Source organism: Myotis yumanensis, unplaced genomic scaffold, assembly GCF_028538775.1.
Source record: "Myotis yumanensis isolate MYYU_CA2020_CCGP unplaced genomic scaffold, mMyoYum1.0.hap1 SCAF_13, whole genome shotgun sequence".
Lineage (NCBI taxonomy): Eukaryota > Metazoa > Chordata > Mammalia > Chiroptera > Vespertilionidae > Myotis > Myotis yumanensis.
In genome coordinates this window covers 43,313,681-43,334,819 of record NW_027223764.1, presented here as the reverse complement: position 1 = coordinate 43,334,819, position 21,139 = coordinate 43,313,681, and the positions used below count along the sequence as shown (strand labels likewise).

The following is a 21,139-nucleotide window of genomic DNA, read 5'->3' as shown; positions in this document are numbered from 1 at the left end:
ATCTAGATAAATGCGTTGGTATTCTATGACTTGATATTATTTTTTAGTGTTCATCTGTTTTTCTTAAAGGACTGTTTTTTTTTCTGTCAATGCCATTTAAAATATTTTTCTTTTTCCTCCCTCTCTCTCTTCTTCCTTTCTATCCTTCCTTTCTTCCTTTCTACTTGCAGCTCCTCAGAGAAATTTTGAAATTGCCTTCAAGATGTTCGACTTGAATGGAGATGGAGAAGTAGACATGGAGGAGTTTGAACAGGCAAGTTGTCCTGGAAAGTTCCTTTAAATATATTCATATTTAACCCAGTTACATGTTATTTGGAGTTACCTTGGCCTTGGTCAGTAGATTCAGATGCTACCCAATTTTTGAAGTATCTAATGTATCATTTTTCAAAACTACTAACTTTTAACATGTGGGTTTTCTTGTTTTAACTCTAAACATAAGGAATTATTTGAGTATACAATTAAGGTCAAGATTGCTCTGATTTCCCAACATGAATTAAACTATAATGCTGAGAGGCTAAGTTATGGATATTCAATCATATATTCAGGCCACATTTATCAAACAGCTACTCTTTGCTAGACAGTTTCAGAATACAAGGATGAATGGCAAGTAAGAAATGCTCAGAGACAAATATTTTAAAATACCTAGAGACATTTATTCAAATTTGCACCCTATGTCCATCATACATTTTTTAAAATATGTTTTTATTGATTTTTTAGAGAGAGAGAGGAAGGGAGAAGGATAGAGAGATAGAAACATCAATGAGAGAGAAACATAGGTCAGCTGCCTCCTGCATACCCCCTTCTGGATAGAGCCCCCAGGCATGTGCTCTGACTAGAAATCGAACCTGTGACCTCTTGGTTCATGGGTCAGTGCTCAACCACTGAGCCACACCAGTGGGGCCATCCTACACTCTTAAATATACAGTCTACTTAGAATTCATATTTTACTATGTCACATAAAATGTGGGAACTGCAACCACATACCATTTATCCCTTCTCCATTCTTTCTGCCATACTTGTCCTTTGTATTATATCTGCATCAAATAGTCCTCCCTTATCCAAGGGAGAAATGTTCCAAGACCCCCAGTGGATGCCTGCTACTTTGGATAGTACCAAACTCTATACATATTGTGATTTTTTCCTAAACATGCATACACCTTGTGGCTTGGCTTTGGCATATCCAAATTGTCCACACCACGCTCTTGTGCTTTGGGGCTATTAAGTAAAATAAGGACTACTTGAACACAGGCATTGTGATATCGTGACAATAGATCTGATAACTGAGATGGCACTAAGTGACTAATAGGTAGGTATCAGATAGAGCATAGCTATGCTGGACAAAGGGATGGTTCACATCCCAAGTGGAATGAAACAGGACGGCCAGAGATTTCATCACACTACCCAGAATGGCATGCAATTTAAAACTTATGAATTGTGCCCTAGCTGGTTTGGCTCAGTGGATAGAGCATCGGCCTGCAGACCAAAGGGCCCCAGGTTCAATTCCGGTCAAGGGCACATGCCTGGGTTGCGGGCTCGGTCCCCAGTGGAGGGCATGCAAGAGGCAGCCAATCAATGATTCTCTCTCATTGTTGATGTTTCTATCTCTCTCTCCCTTCCTCTCTGAAAGCAATAAAAAATATATTTTAAAAAAAACTTATGAATTGCTTATTTCTGGATATTTTTCACTTAATCTCTATCTCTCTCTCTCTCTCTCTCTCTCACTCACACACACACACACACACACACACACACAAATCTAGTGATATGTAATTTTCAGTAAAGTTTTTAATGAAAGAATACTTATAGTTATTAATAGTTTACACATAAGTGTGACAGTATTTGGACTATGTTATTGTTAATAGTTAATGAAGATGCTATAGCATTAGTTAATTTTCTCTAAACACATTTTTTTCCCAGTCACTTATACAAATACTCTCAGCACCACACTTTTGAAGCTAACATACAGCTTCCACAACAGCAGGGCTATAAGCTATAATATTTATAGCCACAAACAAAATTTAAATCATGGTAGGTTCTAACACTGCTTCAATACTGGTTCACTGCTATTGGAAAATTATTTAGTTCTCACTTAGATAAAATGAATTATGTATTGCCTTCAAATAGAAGAAGCACTTTTCTGATTATCCTGTATTTCAATTTAAAGTCTAAAAAACTATGCCCAGCCAGTGTTGCTCAGTGGTTGAGCGTCAACCCATCCACCGAGGTCACTGGTTCAATTCCTGGTCAGGGCACATGTCCCAGTTGTGGGCTCGATCCCCAGTCAGGGGTGCACAGGAGGCAGCCAGTCAGTGTCTCACTCTCAACATTGATGTTTCTCTTTCCCTTCCTCTCTTTGTAAAGTCAATAAAAAACATATTTAAAAAAATAAGGAGAAAGTCTAAAAAACTTCAACTTAAATAATTTTAAAATCTATTACATACCTGGCTTTTAAGTCTCCATGTGCCTGAGAAACAAATGTCAACCAATCTGGGCCCTGGCCGGGTAGCTCAGTTGGTTAGAGTGTCATTCCAATACAACAAGGTTGTGGGCTTAATCCCCAGTGAGGGCACATACTAGAATCAGCCAATGAATGCATAAATAAGTAGAACAACAAATTGTTGTTTCTCTATCTATTTCTCCCTTCCTCTCCATCTAAAATCAGTCAATGAATAAAAATGCCAACCAATCTTATTTACATAAATAAAATATGAACCCAGAAAAAATCGTAATCAAAACCATTTATGATATTAACCTAGAGTTAGAAGACAGCGATAATGTGCTCTGCGAACAATGAGAAAAATAAGACTTGCCGAAACCGGTTTGGCTCAGTGGATAGAGCGTTGGCCTGCGGACTGAAGGGTCCCAGGTTCGATTCTGGTCAGGGGCATGTACCTGGGTTGCGGGCACATCCCCTGTGGGAGATGTGCAGTAGGCAGCTGATCGATGTTTCTCTCTCATCGATGTTTCTGACTCTCTATCTCTCTCCCTTCCTCTCTGTAAAAAATCAATAAAATATATTTTTTAAAAAAAAGGCTTAAAGAGGTTAAATGATTTGCACAAATTCTACTCTCACTACAGAGTAACAGAATCAGACCCCGTGTTTCCTGACTAGTCTCTCCATTATACTCTTCCACCCTTTATAGAGCCTGAGACTTTTAAGTTGTCTTAAATAAATATTTTTATGGTCATAGATAACAAGTGAAATAAAAAACATTTAACTAAGGTAAAATTTGTTGTTACAAATCTTAAGTTTAAGTATTATGCTTTTCTAATTTGGCTATTTAAACATCAAGGCTATATATATTGTTTATTTCTGTAACATACCTTTATTATTTACCCTTATGTATCGAATTTTAGTTATTCTGAATAGCTGTGTTTTTTAACTTGTAGAAAAAACTGCAGGAACTAGTGGGGGCAAAAAAGCTATAGCAATTACTGACTTGCCTCAAAACTCTTTATATGTATCATTAAGCCATAGTTGTAGTCCCAAAAGTTATCCTTTCTCAAAAAAGCGCTTTTAAAACTTCACAGAGATTGAACTAATTCCCCATGTTTTCTTGGAGAGTTATTTCATACCAATTTTGCATTTTCATATATCATTCTAATAAATGTTATCTCTCTTAGACGTTAAGTATTTATTTGCCTATAACTGTGCTGTCACTCTTCACAACTAGAGAATCAGTAGTGAAAATTGTGGAATTTTTTAAATTATCCTGAGAAAAGGAAAGTATTGCTGTGAGGTTAATGATTAGTTATTGTGAGAGAGGTTTTGAGCCTCAAAACAAATATATATTCTTTTCTGAAGAGAGATTTTAAGGTGGGTCCCAATTATAAAAGTATCAGGCATCCGTGTTAGAATCCCGGTGCTGCTGCTTGACTTTGAGCAAATTGTTTAACTCTATGTGCCCCAAATTTCTCATCTGTGAAATAAGGATAATCATAGGGCTTCTCTCATAGGATTGTTGTGAGCATGGGGTGGAGAGCTAGTGTGGGCTAGATGAGGTCATTGCGAGGGGGGGGGAGAGAGACATCTATAATACTTTCAACAATAAAGATTTTTTTAAGTAAAATGAAAGAAAGAATTGTACCATAGTGAAGGCAAAGACTAAACAATCAATAGGCAGTTATTTTCCCTACTTTTCTCTAATTTTTCACATCGTAATGTTTTTCTGGATGGGGGTTTGCTTCTCTTTAGGTTCAGAGCATCATTCGCTCCCAAACCAGTATGGGTATGCGTCACAGAGATCGTCCTACTACTGGTAACACCCTCAAGTCTGGCTTGTGTTCAGCCCTCACAACCTACTTTTTTGGAGCTGATCTCAAAGGGAAGCTGACAATCAAAAACTTCCTTGAATTTCAGCGTAAACTTCAGCATGATGTTTTGAAGCTAGAGGTAGGTATTTCCTGGACTTTAGGGGACCGGGCACTGTCCATCCCATGTACACAGAGAGCCGCTGGGGTGGGAGGGCCTGCATTATTGGCATTCCTTCCATCTATCTCCAGCTGGGAGAACTGATTGCTTTGAACTGTATCAGTGATTTACTGTCTGACAGCAGGTTGGAAATCATGTGGTATGTGAAATGTCTTGGAGTCAGGTGGTTCTGGGCCTAAAAGCAAAAGTGTCTAAATTGAAAATCTCAGTTGTCTTTGGATACTCAGCTTGAGGAAAAAGAAATGCAGTGGTCAGAGCTGCTCTCAACCTGAGCATGTATCCCCACTTTATATCATTGTGTAGAAGGCAACAGGTAGTGGAGACGAGGGAGGATCCCACTTAACTCAGTTGAGACAGTTTGAAAAATCACAACTGAATTCCCATTATTAATACATTTTAGTTTATTATTATAATTTTGTTGTTATTAATACTTAACCGAGGGTATTTTTTCCATTGATTTTTAGAAAGAGTGGAAGGGAGGGATGGAAGGAGGGAGAGAAACATCAATGTAAGAGAGGCACGTTGATTGGTTGCCTCCCCACACTCTAACCACTGAGCAATGCCAACTAGGGCATTAATAATACATGTTTTAAAAATACATTTAAAAAAAAAAGAACACTCTTAAATATTCGTGCTGTAGAAGAGAAGCAGAAGTAGAATAATACTTCTAAAAATCAGATCAAACTTTGAAATGTGCCTGTGTACATGTTTTCTGAAAACGGTGTAATTGATATTCAAAGAATTTACCTCAAAAAAAAAAAAAAGTACCCTTTGCACATTCATCTTGCCTGTGCCACTGGGGAGCCAAACGATTGGGGGTTGCTGCCGCAGAAGCGTCAGTTTCAAACTGGAAGAGAAAACTGCCCACAGCAGCCTAGCACTCTTCAAAGATGACACAGGTGTCAAATATGGCATGATGGGATTGGAGCCCACCAAATTGGCCCTGAATGTGTAGCATTTCCGGGAGTGGGCAGTGGTGCTGGCAGACACAGTGGTCACCAGTGGCAGGCACTATTGGGAGGTAACAGTGAAGTGCACCCAGCAATTCCGGGTAGGAGTGGCAGATGTGGACATTTCTCGGGATAGCTGCATCAGTGTCGATGACCATTCTTGGGTGTTAACCTGTGCCCAGCGCAAGTGGCAAACCATGTTGGCCAACAAGAAAGCCCCTATTAAGGGCATCGGGCATCCAGAGACAGAGGGGCTGCTGCTAGAGTATGAGGCCCAGAAGCTGAGCTTGGTGGATGTGAGCCGGGTTGCTGTGGTCCACATGCTACAGACAGATTTCCAGGGTTCAGTGGTACCTGCCTTTGCCCTTTGGGATGGAGAATTGCTGACCCATTCAGGGCTTGAGGTGCCTAAAGGCCTCTAGTACGTCCATCACTGGCGTTCCCAATAACACTCTTGGCCAGCCTCCTGAAAGTGCCTGAAACCTTTTAACTTTGCCCCAAGCAACCTCTAGCTCCCACAATTCAGGTCCTCTGTGCTGTATCTTAGTCATTTTCCTCTCCCCTATCTGTGAAAGCTAGGCTACTGCCAATTTTCGTAGGCAACCATGAATGTATTTTTCTTGACTTGCTTCCTTGGGTCCCTGTATTCAGTCCTGGGGTCTTACCTTTCAGCTTTGCTTGGATTTATCATCACTATGATACCTTTCTCTCCTTTTGCCCATGTATAACTTCTGTTTGTTCTTGGTGCTCTAGTGAGTCTCTCCACAGTAAATCTTTTCTACCTCTGGCTGGAGGAGTGGTTCAGTGACTTGGCCCTTTCTCTAAAGCTCATACAGAGTCTGGGCTCTGGCTCCCTCTGGAAATGCTTTACTGACTTTCAGAGTGAGAACAGAGCCCTCCTTCCTCAGTACCTCAAAGCTGGACTCTCAGCCCCACACAACTGCAGCTATCCCCACCACGAGTCCATCTGCCTTAATCTGCGTACCTCTGACACCTGGTCAATCCCTAGTAATCATCGGACCAGTTACAACCACTTCCAAAGGGAAAGAGACACTTGGGGGATATCAAGAGCATTCATGCTGGAAACTTTATTCTTGAGAAGTTCTAGCTTCATTTCTGCTACAGTTGGAACTTCCAGAGGGAGGAGAGAGACTGAGGTCTTGCACAGTACATTTTTGGGCCTGCTCAGATCCAAACCCTCACCCTCCCACCCCAACCTTGGCAGTAGAATACACTTAACCTAAAGCGGTATTAGGAGTTGAGGAAAACCTGGTGAGATGAGCATGTATGTGAAATATGTATTTCTCTGTTTGACCCTGTGGCTCCATCTTATTCTATCTTTATGATGGTGATGCAACTGAATGCCTCTCAGGGAGAAAGAGGACTGGGTTTAGCAAAAATAATTATTTGTGTAATTAAAGTTTATTTGAGCACACACACACACAAAGTAATGGATTTCTACAATTCAGACTCCTTGAGCACCTATAATAAGTGATATACATATATACAAAAATCAGATTTTACGTATGCATGAGAACCCCCACATGATAATGAAAGACCCAGAGAAGTAGCTAGGCCTAAGTGTTTGTCTGCTGGGTTAAATAAAGAAGGGCGACCTGCCTTTATGAAGTTTGCATTCTTATCACCAGAGAAAGTGAGTCTAAGTTGAGAGAAATCTGTAAAACGGACCTTGTTAAAATAATTCTTACCGTCCTTTAGTCTCCCCATATACGTTAGCTATTTTTCTACAGTTGCTATTCTTTGTTTCTTTCCTGCTGGTAGAGGGAGGACATCTTTCACACAGGAATCTTACTCCTGCTTTCAATTTTGAGTTGTTATGAGGCTCAAAACCTCTCTTACAATGAATAATCACCAACCTCACAGTAATACCTTTAATATCTCAGGATAATTTTTAAATTTTCACAATTTTCACTACTGATTCTCTAGTTGTGATAAGAGATAACACAGTATAGGCAGAGTTGGTATGTATTAGAATTCTAGACATATGCCTTGGCCCCTGGTGTGCATACCTGGAGTGGTCTTCTTTGGAAACGTTATAATCTGGGAATGTAAATTATTTAACTTATTGATTATGTAATTACAATTTAACACAGAGTATAGATCCATAAAATGTAGTTAGAGAATAAAACACAAACTAGAATAGTACTTTAAACAACAATTCAGGGTCATTCAGAGCATGGAGCAGGTGCCACAATCTAGCCTAACATTCATTCCTAGACATACAAGTGGGAGTCTCAAGAGACAGAGCCTGCGGCTTTTGTCTTTCACCCTGAGATGCTATCCAGATGAAAGCCCACTGTAGGTTGTATTGATTGCCAATTTGGTAGAATATTATAAAGCAGATCCAGGATTTCACACATATGTACCTACACATAGCCTACACCTAAATGCAGAAGAAAAGAGATTAACTAGACAGCCATATCTAAAATACTTATTCTAGAAAGCTATTGGCTTAGCATCATCTGTAGGCTTTGGGCCAAGATGTACGGGGACTGTTATTGTTTGCCAGTCAGCAGTTCCTGGTGTAAGGGAGTCAATTGACTCTCTTGTGAAAGAACATAGCCTAACATGTAATAAATATTCTGTAAATGTTTATTAATCCTGAATTTGTTCCATAATAGCACAAGTCCAGTGAATAAGTGGCTCCTTATCAATAAAAGCTATTATGTCTTCCCAACTAGATTTGTAATTTTTTGAGAAAGTGTGAATAGCAAAAAGAGCATAGATTTTGATGTTCTCATAATGAGACCTTGATTAAAATTTTATTTCCACCACTTACTGGCTATGTGACATTTGATGAGTTATTTATTCTCTTAGAGCCCAGCTCCTCAGGACAATGTTTAAGTGAGATGATGTTTCTTACTGGCTGGATTATGTTCCCCCAGAATTCCTATGTTGAAACCCTTAACTCCTGGTACCTCAGAATGGAGACAGACCTTTAAAGAAGTGGTTAAGTTAAAATGAGGCCTTTAGAGTGGCCCTAATCCAATCCTACTGGTGTCCTTATAAGAAGAGAAAATTTGGACTCACACAGGGAGACACCGGGGTTGAGCATACACAGAGGGAGAACTATGTGAGGAGACAGCAAGAGGGCAGCCAACTGCAAGCCAAGAAGAGAGGCCTCAGAGGAAACCAACCCTGCTGCCACCTTAGACCTCCAGCCGCCAGAACTGTGAAAAAACAAATTGCTGTTAAGTCACCCATTTGGTGGTAGGCAGCCCTAACAAACTAATATACCACCGGGCATATATTATGCCTTTAATAAATATTCATTCACCTTTTCTTGTATACCCTCTGCCATTTAGTGTGGTAGTTGGCATATAGTGGGCATTTAAACAGGTATTTTCAGATAAATGACCAAAAGGCCTTACTTTCATTTTGAAAATAGTTTTCTCATAAGACATCTGGAAAATGGAGCAATTTTTGTTTTTATGAAACACTTTTAATTTTACTTTTCAAAGTTTAGGTAATTTCCCCCCTCATTAAATGTGAATTATGTCATCATCACAGCCAAAAGGAAATTAGAAATGATTACTATTAGCTTTTATATGGGTTGTATAATTTTATCATTCTTTCTATTTCTTATTGGTTTTATTTCTTTACTTACCTACTTTAAAATTTTAAATCAAGGAGATTTATAGTTTCATTTAGTTGTTTTTTTTCTCACCACAGTAGCTTTGAGAGTGAAAAGAATACCATTTATCTGTCAAATTTAATTTCCAGATGAGTCAGGAAAGAGGGAAATGTCCATGAACATATTTATTGAATGCCTACTACGAGCCAGGCAATTTACATATATTATATTCCTTCTTTGTTTTAATTCCAGCCGTTGGTTTTATACCCATGTCACAGCTGTAGAAACTGAAACTCAGAAAGATAAAGTCACAGAGCTATTAAATGGTTGAGTCAGGATTCCAACTTCAGTCTTTCAGAATGAATTATTTTCTATTCTTTATCTAATTCCTAGTGACCCAGTGCACGGATTTGTGCACATTGAAAGGAAATTAATTAGAAGGTAGCCAGCAGGGTGGGATTGGGCAAGACAGGCCAGACATGCCCTGGAGCCAATCTCCTGCAGTCCCTCCCCAGCATCTGTGGAGTGAGCAGGGTCCCTCCAGCAGGTGGGGCCCCTTGGCCTGGCCTGCAGGGATCCAGCCAAAATTGGCTCTCCGACATCCCCCTAGGGGTCCTGAGTGGGAGAGGGCACTATGCAAAGTTATTGTCGTACAGGGTGTGGAACACAAACGCAAGTGTGCAGTAAACCAGATTCCGGGCGACAGTGCCCTAGCAACAACATAGCCGATGGCTGAAGGTGGAATTGCATGGCTCCATGAGGAATCTGACTCCCTCCTCTCTGGTTTCGGGGTGTGTCACCTGAGAACCTCCGCTGCCAAGTCACTGCAGCTCAGTAGCTCCTGGGTTGAGCATCTGCCCCCTGGTGGTCAGTGCATGTCATAGTGACCAGTTGGACAGTAGGAGGGACACTTAGCATATTAGCTATATATATATATTAATATTATTACTTTTAGTCTGAGATGAGATTTCTGTTTGTGACTTATTTGGAACTCTAAAGAAAAATAAAATGTTCTGAAATTTAGAACAGAAAAAGACCAAATTTCTTGAATTTCTAGACTTCTTCAACACCATTGTTTCTACTTAGTTTGTTCCTCAACTTCAGTGTTATGACTAAGAAGAAATACACTATTCTTTTGTGTTTAAAAGATACCTAAACCAGCCATTTCTTTTCATAAGAATCAATAGCTTGTTAGCTTTATAAAAATGTTTTAATGCTCTTAATTCTGGTTAGATTTGTTTTATTCTACCCTTAATTCTCTATTCGGGAACTCAGAAAACATAAGTTTGAAGGAATGACTTAAGAATACACAGTTATTTTTTAGAAAATATATTTTGAAGTTATTAAAAACTCCATCTAAGACTACAAGAACTTGAGTTGAGTTCCTTGGAGACAGGTGCCATCTCTAATTCTAGTTAATATATTCATTGGTTTCCTGAGGACTGCCACAGTAAGATGTCAGTCAAAAATGAAAGGTAATTGAGAACTCTTTGAAAGATTATGATTAATTTTAATTTGGGGGGGAGGGGAAGTGACAAAAATGTCATTATGTCAAAGAAAAGCAAAAACTAATTTATACAAGAATGAAGAAGCCAACTCTAGAATACAAAACAAGGAAACTGAAATAGTATCATCTAACAGAATTCTAGTCTGCAGCATGATTTTTTAATAAGTTTTGGGATTCATATGCTTATTGCATAACCAGATTATCACATTTTAAAAAGGCATGACTATCAATTATCTGAAGGCAAATTAGATATAATTCAAAGGATAACATTGATAGTCACCCAGTCTTCAAGAAAAAAATATTTAAATAGATTTGTTCAGTCAGGAAAAAAGGTAAAAGGGAGACATAAAGAACTATGCTAATTATTCTCATCTGTCAATAAGAGTAGAGCAAAAAAATAAAAGGATTAACATAAGTTAAATATTAAGGAACTTTAAAAATATTATAACTACATGATTAAAGTGCCTGTGGATGCTGGGCCAGTGTGACACAGTGGTTGAGCTTCAACCTTTGAACCAACAGGTCACAGTTTGATTCCTGGTCAGGGCACATGCCCAGGTTGCCGCTCGTTCCCCAGGAGGGGGCAAGCAGGAGACAGCCGATCTATGATTCTGTATCATCACTGATGTTTCTCTCTCTCTCTTCCTCTCTGAAATCAATAAAAATATATATTTCAAAGGTGCCTATGGATATTCCAGAATCACCTACCCTTTACATCATTAAGTTGACATCTTTGTGCTCATCTCTTTGAAGTCCTTAAAGTAGAATTAGATTTTGTCCTGATGCAAAGGTCCATATTGAGAAACAACCTCAGCACTTTTTCTGGCTAAAAGATTGTGGGAAAGGAGACCAGAAGACAAGTTTCCATCATTTTCTGGAACTCGAACACTCTTGGCAAAACATATTTCTTTTTATTTTAATAGCCAATTTGATTTTTTTGAACTGGGAAACCGATTCATATGTAAACTCAAAAAAGAGCATTGATTCTTGATTTAATTAAATTTGCAAAGCAAAACTGAAACTGTTCAAGGGGGTTTCCTTTTGTTTATTCTTCCACTTTTGCCTCTACAAAGCAGAACATGTATAGTGATAAATCTATAGTGTTTTATTCCACCTTTAGATGTTTTCAGCTTGAATTTCCAAAAATCATTAAAAGGGTACCAAATAATACTTGTCTCTTTTAAGTATTTATAACTTTAAGGAGCCAAGTATATATATTTAAAGCTGTTAAAAAAAAAACACCTTTTTAATCATTGATGTTTCTATCTCTCCCTCTCCCTTCTGCTCTGAAATCAATAAAAATATATTTTAAAAATAAATAGAAATATATAAAAATAGTAGAATAAAATTTTAATTTCTTCAAGAAGTCTTTATGTCAGTCACCAATGACTTGATGTCAGTATTTTTACAGCTAATTATATTTTCTCTCTGTACCACACATTGTGAGTTAAGTCTAGTATCTTGCCCTGATGAGAACAAGTTAGCTCTCAAGATGAGTTAGTTTAACAAGGAGATATGTAAAATCCAAAGACAAACTCTGATTTAATTTCTTTCAAATCCCTTTATACCCTCTAGCTCAAGTTTGCTGTCATTTGTGACTTAGAGGGTCTCTGACTGTAGAATGAGACTGAAAATACTGTGTATGGTAGAATTTCCATGGTTATAGAAAGCTCTCTTTTTTATTAAATATTTATTTTTCAGATTATTACAGTTGTTCCTCTTTTTTTCCCCCATAGCTCCCCTCCACTCGGTTCCCACCCCACCCTCTGCCCTTACCTCCCCCCCAACTGTCCTCATCCATAGGTGTACGATTTTTGTCCAGTCTCTTCCTGCACTCCCCACACCCCTTTCCACCCAAGAATTGTCAGTTCACTCCCTTTCTATTCCCCTGATTCTATTATATTCACCAGTTTATTCTGTTCATCAGATTTTTTATTCACTTGATTTTTAGATTCACTTGTTGATAGATGTGTATTTGTTGTTCATAATTTTATCTTTACCTTTTTCTTCTTCTTCTTCTTCTTAAAGGATACCTTTCAGCATTTCCTATAATACTGGTTTGGTGGTAATGAACTCCTTTAGCTTTTCCTTATCTGTGAAGCTCTTTATCTGACCTTCACTTCTGAATGATAGTTTTGCTGGATAAAGTAATCTTGGTAGTAGGTTCTTGCTATTCATCACTTTGAATATTTCTTGCCACTCCTTTCTGGCCTGCAAAGTTTCTGTTGAGAAATCAGCTGACAGTCGTATGGGTACTCCCTTGTAGGTAACTGAGTTTCTTTCTCTTGCTGCTTTTAAGATTCTCTCTTTGTCTTTTGCTCTTGGCATTTTAATGATGATGTGTCTTGGTGTGGTCCTCTTTGGATTCCTTTTGTTTGGGGTTCTCTGTGCTTCCTGGACTTGTAAGTCTATTTCTTTCACCAGGTAGGGGAAGTTTTCTGTCATTATTTCTTCAAATAGTTTTTCAGTATCTTGCTCTCTCTCTTCTTCTGGCACCCCCATAATTCGGTTGTTGGTTCGCTTGAAGTTGTCCCAGAGGCTCTGTACACTATCTTGATATTTTTGGATTCTTTTTTCTTTTTGCTTTTCCGGCTGGGTATTTTTTTTGCTTCTTCGTATTTCAAATCTTTGACTTGATTCTTGCAATCCTCTAGTCTGCTGTTGGATCTCTGTATAATAGTCTTTATTTCAATCAGTGTATGCTTAATTGCTATTTGGTCCTTTTTCATAACCTCGAGGGTCTCACTAGATTTATTGAGGGTCTCACTAAATTTATCGGTGGTTTCTAGAAAATTCTTGAAAAACCTTATAACCGTGGTTTTGAACTCTATATCCAGTAGTTTGCTTTCCTCCATTTCTGTCATTTGTGACCTGTTTCTTTGTCTCCGCAGTTTGGCTGCTTCCCTGTGTTGATAGGGTGGCTTTCTGTGCTAGGTGTCCTATAGGGCCTAGTAGCTCAGCCTCCCCAATTACCTGGGGTGGACACTCTTGGTGCACCCCTTTGTGGGCTGTGTGCACAGTCTTGTTGTAGTTAAGCCTTGATTGTAGTTGGTATCACTGGGAGGAATTGACCTCCAGGCCAATTGGCTGTAAGAATCAGCTGTGTCTATGGTGGGAGAACTTCTGTGCTGGAGATACCCTTATGGGGCAAGACTTGCTTCAGTGGGGCTTTGGTGCTCACTGAGTCTGCCCCTGAGTGTGTCCCTTATGGATCTGAGGAGTTGTAATCTGGATGGTCCCACTCTGACCACTGGGTACACTGGCACTTGGATCTCTAAGGAAGTGCTAATTTAGCCTCTTCCTGAGGCTACCCAGCAGGAGCTATGGAGAGATCTGCAGATTCCTCTTCTTTGTTTGGGATTTGGAGGTGCCCAGATGAGGCCCAGCTGTAAAGCAATGCAAGCTGCTGTTGGGCCTTGGGCCTTCTTTTGGATGTTCTGGGTCTCTCTAACCCAGCTGCAGTTTGTTAGGTAATTTTATATTGCAAAGGGCCAGGTCATTCATATACAAAAGCCTCTGCACACAGCTTGGGTGGAGCGGGGTCTTAGGGAATCAACCGGGTGGAGCAAACAGCTATGGCTGATCCTCAGCCCTGCCCTAAGAGGCCCCGGGTCTCAGTGTCCCGGGGTAATCTCTGCAAGCACCTCTGAGAGAAAGTCGCCCTCGAGTTCCGCCTGCTGCCAGATAGTCCAGTTTCTCCCTGTATGAGTCTGGGTCCCCAGAGACTCACCCAGAACTGAAGTTCAGAGCAGTCGGGAGCTTGAGACTCCCTCCCAATTCAAAAAGACAGCCGCGTCCTCAGTTGCGCGCGCCTCCGTACCTCTGCACTTCTGCACCTCCTCTGAGTCTCAGTGCTTTTCTCTTTCGTTCTAGTTGTAGAATTTCCACTCAGCCAGCCTTCCGGTGGTTCTGGATGATGTCCTTTTTGTCTTTTAGTTGTATTTTTGAAGTGGTTGTGCGAGGCAGCAATTTCAGGTGTTTTCCTATGCCGCCATCTTGGTTTCTCCTAGAAAGCTTTTTTGATGTTGTCAATGCAACCTTGGTGATGATTCTGTAAAAAATATACAAAACAGTGCTTTTTTGTTTCATATCTTTTGAAGAATGAAGGAAAGAGTTTTGAGTAATAACATTGTTACTCAAAATATTGATGTTGGCATGGTTTTTATTTTATTTTTTTAAAGAATAATTTATTGATTTTTAGAGAGAAAGGAAGGGAGAAGAGAGAAACACCAGAATATCTAACAGAAAATATAGTTTAATGCAATACAGTAAAGTGAAAAGTATTATAGACAAAGATGATTGTGGATTTATAGTTCAGTTTTTACTGTATACCTACTCTTCTAGCTACAGCAGTCTGTGAATGTAGACCTCTAGAAGCATCATGTGTTTTAATGTTTGAGTACGTAAATCATAATAAAAAATACCAGTCAACATTTCTTGTGAGTTTACCATGAGCCAGACACTATTCTAAGTGCTTTATGTACATTATTTCATTTAATCTTCACAATGCTAGGGGTTGGTATTATAATTATCCACATTTAATAAATGGGAGAACTGAGGCACAGGGGAGTTAAGTAACTTGCCTGTGCTCTCACACATAGTAAAGGAGGAGCTGAGCTGTGATTCTAGGCAGGCTGCCTCTAGATTCTGCTGTTAACTATTAACTTACACTAGCTTTCCAGGGGTTGTGCTAAATACTTAAGGTATAAATATGAACAAAACATTGGCCCTGCTTCCAAGAAGCTTATGAAAGTGAGCTGAACAAACTAGAAATTCTTCTTGTACAGTGTTATAAGTACACTAGAGGCCCAGTGCACGGATTCGTGCACCGATGGGGTCCCTCGGCCTAGCCTGCACCCTCTTGCAATCTGGGACCCCTCGAGGGATGTCGGACTGCCAGTTTCAGCCCAATTCCCGCAGGCCAGGCCGAGGGACCCCACTAGTGCATAAGTCTGTGCACTGGGCCTCTAGTATGCATATAAGATCTTTGGTTAATCTCTTCCTGCCCTCTCCCCTCCCCTCTTCCCTCTGAGATTCATCTGTCTGTTCCATGCCTGTGTGTTGTGTGTCTGCCTCCTGGTGGTCAGTGCACATCATAGCTACTGTTGCTTAGACTTTTATATATATAGCCTACTAGAGATATTCAGATAGTGCAATGAGAGTTTAAAAGGGGACGTGTAAATCAGTCTGCGAATTAGAGGGCAAAAGGCTGCTCAGAGGAGTTTTCCCAGAGACAGCAATATTTGAGTCAGCTCTAACTCTGACATTCACTCTATCTAATGAATGGGGTGGTTAATTTTCCTTCACTTTTTGTTCTGGTTGTAGGGCAGATGAGAAGGCACAGGGGAGCTGTGAGTAACACTGGGAGAGGGTGACAGAGAAAATAACCTTTGTTCTCAAGTGTGTCTGTCCCAAACCAGGCTTAAGTTAGTGTGTTTCCTAGGTGTTTTCATGTTGTTCTCAGTTTTGGACCTGAAGAGTAGAGGGCAGGATAAGAGAAGAGAAACTCCCTAGATTTCTCTTAAGAGTTAGCAGTGCCTATAGACAGATTAAATTTGGCCTCTCAGTCAGACTTAGAATAAAGGTTAATAAATAAATGATATCTAGGATATCTGAGCCTACTTTTCATTGTTGTCCCTCTTGTAGCCACCTTTGGCTACAGATGCCCTTTCAGAATTATGGTTTGTGGAATTTATGGACATTTTACAATAAAGAAAGGGGGCTTTAAAGAATGACAATTGTGCTAATGAGTGGAAAGAAGCTTGTTTGTCTTTTCTTTTTTTTCTCCCCTTCTTTTAAGTAATTTAGCCTCAACTAACTCTGGTAGATCTATCTTTTCTTTTTCTTTCTCAGAAAAAAAGACTTTAAAAATATCTTTAGCATCTAACCTGCATACAGCCTTAGGAGTCTAGGGAATCTAGACAGTGTCTTAGGAATCAGAGCCAGCTTTGCACTAATTTGTGAATAAATAATGCATTACAGCCTGTAGAATTCAGACTCTGGGCAGATGTACTTTAGAGGGTCATATATCAAGTTATTATCCTATGAATTCAGTTAACAGCACAGTAATGATTTTTTGTCAAGTCTCTCATTTCTCGTTATTTTTCTTATAATAATAGAATGCCTTTTCTCTCTTCCCACCCACATTCTCACTATTTGTTTTATATTAGGCTGCCTCAACATTAGCATAAATGTTTTTTCTTATTTAAGCTATTTGAATTAATGAAATACAAACCACTTCAATAAATTTTTTGGATTAAAAAAGACTTTAAATAAAGTGATGCCAAAAAATTTGGGGGGTGCCCCTTTTTTTCATCAGTCTTTCCTTAAGATCTGGTAGCCTATCTACCTAGCAGAAAAATAAACAAAAGCCAAAAGTGTAAAACTTAGTCACTTTTTTGACTGATAAGTTAAAATTATTGAGTGTTTAAGTATGTGCCAAGCATGTGTTAGACACTAAATATACAAAAGCAAGTAGACCCTGGCTCCTGGACTTAAGGCATTATGGTCAGACTGAGAAGTAGGACAGTTATTGCAGTACAGAAAGAAAACTACAGTGATGGAGGTGTGCACAGAACAGGTACACAATAAATATTTGTTCAAAGAATAATCAGTATGCAATACTGTTATTTGAATTTTTAAAAAATCTATCTGAATTTTAATTTTACTTCTTTGGCCCTGAAAGCCTTAATCTCCGTATGAACAATTGAGATAATAGCTACCTCACAGACTTACAAGGAGGACTTTCTAAGGTAGGAAACGCAGTGCCTGGCACCCGCCATGCACTCCAGGAAGGTTTGTTCCTTCACGATCACCCATTTGTGGTTTCGGCGCTGCACAGAGCACCTTCCCAGAGAGGTCGGTGTCGCTTGCACTTGTTTCGTTATCAGAAGAGGAAGTAAGGGGAGAATCAGGGACCTGTGCTTCCTGACATCTCTATTCAGTGACCCATCTTGATGTTTTTGGCAGCTTTGAAGCCTTTAATGTTCGAAAGGCTTCCAGAATATTGCCACCCTTACAGTCATTATGTTGATTAACTTTTCAATCCCAAATCAGTGATTTCTAGCATATCCAAACTAGAAAAATAAGGGAGGTGTACTGAATTCATTGTGCTAGAAGATGTCGCTCAGTGAAATGTTTGATAATATTTTTCAAATTTTCATGTAGGTACATTTGTGAAGCGTGTTATCAGATATTAAGGAACTGAAGTAGTTTCCTTCACTATAGGATTGGCCACTTTCTCTTTATTCGACATTATATACAGAACCATTGGTAAAAAGTTACTGCTATCATAATTGCTAAGAATATCAATATACTATTTTTTTCCTTCTAATGTAAAAACACCTTTCTGTGCTATTTTTTTTTATTAAATCTTTATTGTTCAGATTATTACATTTGTTCCTCTTTTTTCCCCCCATAACTCCCCTCCTTCCAGCTCCCATCCCACCCTCCGCCCTCACTCCCCACCCACTGTCCTCATCCATAGGTGCACGATTTTTGTCCAGTCTCTTCCCGCATCTCCCACACCCCTTCCCGCCCCCCCCCCAAGAATAGTCAGTCCATTCCCTTTCTATGTCCCTGATTCATTATAATCACCAGTTCATTCTGTACATCAGGTTATTTATTCACTTGATTCTTAGATTCACTTGTTGATAGATGCATATTTCTTGTTCATAATTTGTATCTTTACCTTTTTCTTCTTCTTCCTCTTCTTAAAGGATACCTTTCAGCATTTCATATAATACTGGTTTGGTGGTGATGAACTCCTTTAGCTTTTCCTTATCTGTGAAGCTCTTTATCTGACCTTCAATTCTGAATGATAGCTTTGCTGGATAAAGTAATCTTGGTTGTAGGTTCTTGCTATTCATCACTTTGAATATTTTTTGCCATTCCCTTCTGGCCTGCAAAGTTTCTGTTGAGAAATCAGCTGACAGTCGTATGGGTATTCCCTTGTAGGTAACTGAGTTTCTTTCTCTTGCTGCTTTTAAGATTCTCTCTTTGTCTTTTGTTCTTGGCATTTTAATGATGATGTGTCTTGGTGTGGTCCTCTTTGGATTCCTTTTGTTTGGGGTTCTCTGTGCTTCCTGGACTTGTAAGTCTATTTCTTTCACCAGGTGGGGGAAGTTTTCTGTCATTATTTCTTCAAATAGGTTTTCAATATCTTGCTCTCTCTCATCTTCTGGCACCCCTATAATTCTGATATTAGTGCGCTTGAAGCTGTCCCAGAGGCTCCTTACACTATCTTCGTATTTTGGGGTTCTTTTTTCATTTTGCTTTTCTGGTTGGGTGTTTCTTGCTTCTTCGCATTTCAAATCTTTGACTTGATTCTTGCGCTCCTCTGGTCTGCTGTTGGGAGTCTGTATAATATTCTTTATTTCAGTCAGTGTATGCTTACTTTCTAGATGGTCCTTTATCACACCATCAAGGGTCTCATTAGATTTCCTGTACATCTCATCAAGTTTATCGACAGACTCTAGAAGCCTCTTGAGAGACCTCAAAAGTGTGGTTCTGAACTCAATATCCTCCCTTGATAGTTTTGTCCTGTTTCTTTGTCTCCACATTTTTTACACTTTCTTGGTACACCCCCTAGTGGTCTTTGTGCACAGTCTTGTTGTAGTTAAGCCTTGATTGTTGTAGTTAATACTAGAGGGATTTGACCTCCAGGCCGACTGGCTGTGATAATCAGCTGTGTCTTCAGTCACCTTTCTGTGCTATTAAGGTTGGCAGAGTGCAAACAAATTCTGGAAGCATCTCATTTGCTGTAGTGGAATTACCTTACCCTCTGGTGGTTTTTATTGTTGTGGTGATAATTGTTTCTCTCTCTGTCTAACAAAATGACACTTGGGATAAATCAATGTTAATAGGGTTAATTTAACAGTTGCTCCTGTCCAAGTTAATGTGTCTTATGCTGTGCCTCCAGCTCTGCTATTGGTGTTGCTACCACTGCTATAAAGATCCCAGCTCAGGCGCTAGTGGTTCTTCATAGTAGGAGGATAGTTTCTAACCCATTCCCTCCAAATCTGGAGCATTGCAACTCTGTATTGGTTAGCTATTATTGCATAAGAAATTACCCCAAAACTTAGCAGCTTAAAACAACAAGCATTTATTATAGCACACCGTTCTTAAAGGACAGGAACCCAGGAGCAGCCTAGCTGGGTGGTGCTGGCTCTCTCGTGAGGCTGTAGTCATGAGGTCAGCCAGCGCCGCAGTCCTCTCAAAGCCTGGCCGAGCTGGCGGATCCTCTGCACAGCTCACTCATGTGGCTATGGGCAGGAGGAGTTGATCTCACCCTGTACACCTCTTCACAGGGCTCTCATGAGATGCCACTGCCTTCCTGTGCAGCAAGTGATCCAAGAGAGAAAGTGTGACCACTGTGGAAGCCACCCTGTCTTTTATAACCTAACCTTAGAAATGATACTTCATCACTTCTGCCATATTCTTCTGGTCACACAGGCCAGTCCTGGCCCACTATGGAAGGGACTGCACGAGAGTGTGAATATTGGGAGATTGGGAATATTGGGGGCTGTCTGTATAAGGGTGCCCACCACCTTCACCGGGTGTAAGAGTAATCTTTGGAGGGCTGTGTCAAGAATAGTTCCAGTGACTTGCTATCTCCTGTTATGCTGTCTCATGGACCAGGACCATCCCTCCCTTTCCCAGACATTGTTTCACTGTAGAAGACGTCCCACCACTTTATCTTTCTGCCCTGTGGTGATTTTATTTCAGATGCCTCATTGCCTTTCTGTGGCACCCGGCACTGCTAGAGTCACCACAGCCCTCCCCACATGTTTCATTAGCTTCTGATCTAGTGGTTAGAGAGTTCAGCCTCCTTCCCTTCTTTCCAGAAGACACTTGCTTCCTAACAGTATTCAAGGTACTGTGTGTCAGTAGCTTCTCTCTGCCTTCCCAGACACCCAGCTGCGCGCTCTTGTGATTCAAACTCTGCAGTCCATTTCGTCTCTAGAGAAGTGTGCCAACTCTGCCGCTTTTGAATGGAATGAGGAAGACTCTTCTAAATCTCTAGGATTTAATTTCTTTTTTTCCAGTGGGTGGGCCTTAGTTCCTTTTCTGTGATGTATCATGGTTTATTGCTCCCAGTAGTGACAGAAGTATTGGACATTTTAAACAGGTGCCATGTTAAATCCAAAACAATGTGGTATGTCTTAGTTTCCAAACTTATAATTTGTTCTATCAATTTAAGCGAAATATTTGTTAAGATCACTTTGAAATTCAGTACCCTTTATGAATGAGTTTGTAGGTTTTTTTCTGTGATATTTTGTAATCAACTTGGCAAATTCCCACTGTGACATAATAATAATGTGTTAAAAACCTAACAGGTTACTTTTTTATTCAAGATTTATGGACTTTACTCTCAGAGATACATTGACTATAAACACTTGAATAGTATATCACTTAGTGATGCCTTCTTGGTGTTTGAAAATTTTAATTTCTTTGGTCTAATGAACTTTGAACTTTTAAGCAGAAAGTAGCTACTATTTGGTTATCCTCTTACATAATTTCCAGTTTTTCACTTAGATGGGAACTCTTACCGTACCCATCAGTGATATTAACTAAAGAAATGGGAACAAACTGTTGTACATCAGGAATTCCCCTGTCAGCTTAAATTAAATAGGCTTTCCAGAGAACTCCTAGCA

General features: G+C 39.6%; 1 protein-coding gene and 1 pseudogene across 3 annotated transcripts in view; both read left to right on the top strand.

Moving 5' to 3' along the window:
- The window catches only part of MICU1 (mitochondrial calcium uptake 1), a 174,920-nt gene that overhangs the window by 98,875 nt on the left and 54,906 nt on the right, over nt 1–21,139 (top strand). For all 3 annotated transcript variants that reach the window (XM_070432948.1, XM_070432946.1, XM_070432947.1), the window contains 2 exons: nt 171–253; nt 4,196–4,393. In XM_070432948.1, coding sequence (XP_070289049.1) covers nt 171–253; nt 4,196–4,393 — 281 coding nt within the window. The remainder of the gene's footprint in view (nt 1–170; nt 254–4,195; nt 4,394–21,139) is intronic.
- On the top strand, nt 4,707–5,850 carry LOC139022144 (SPRY domain-containing protein 4-like; annotated as a pseudogene).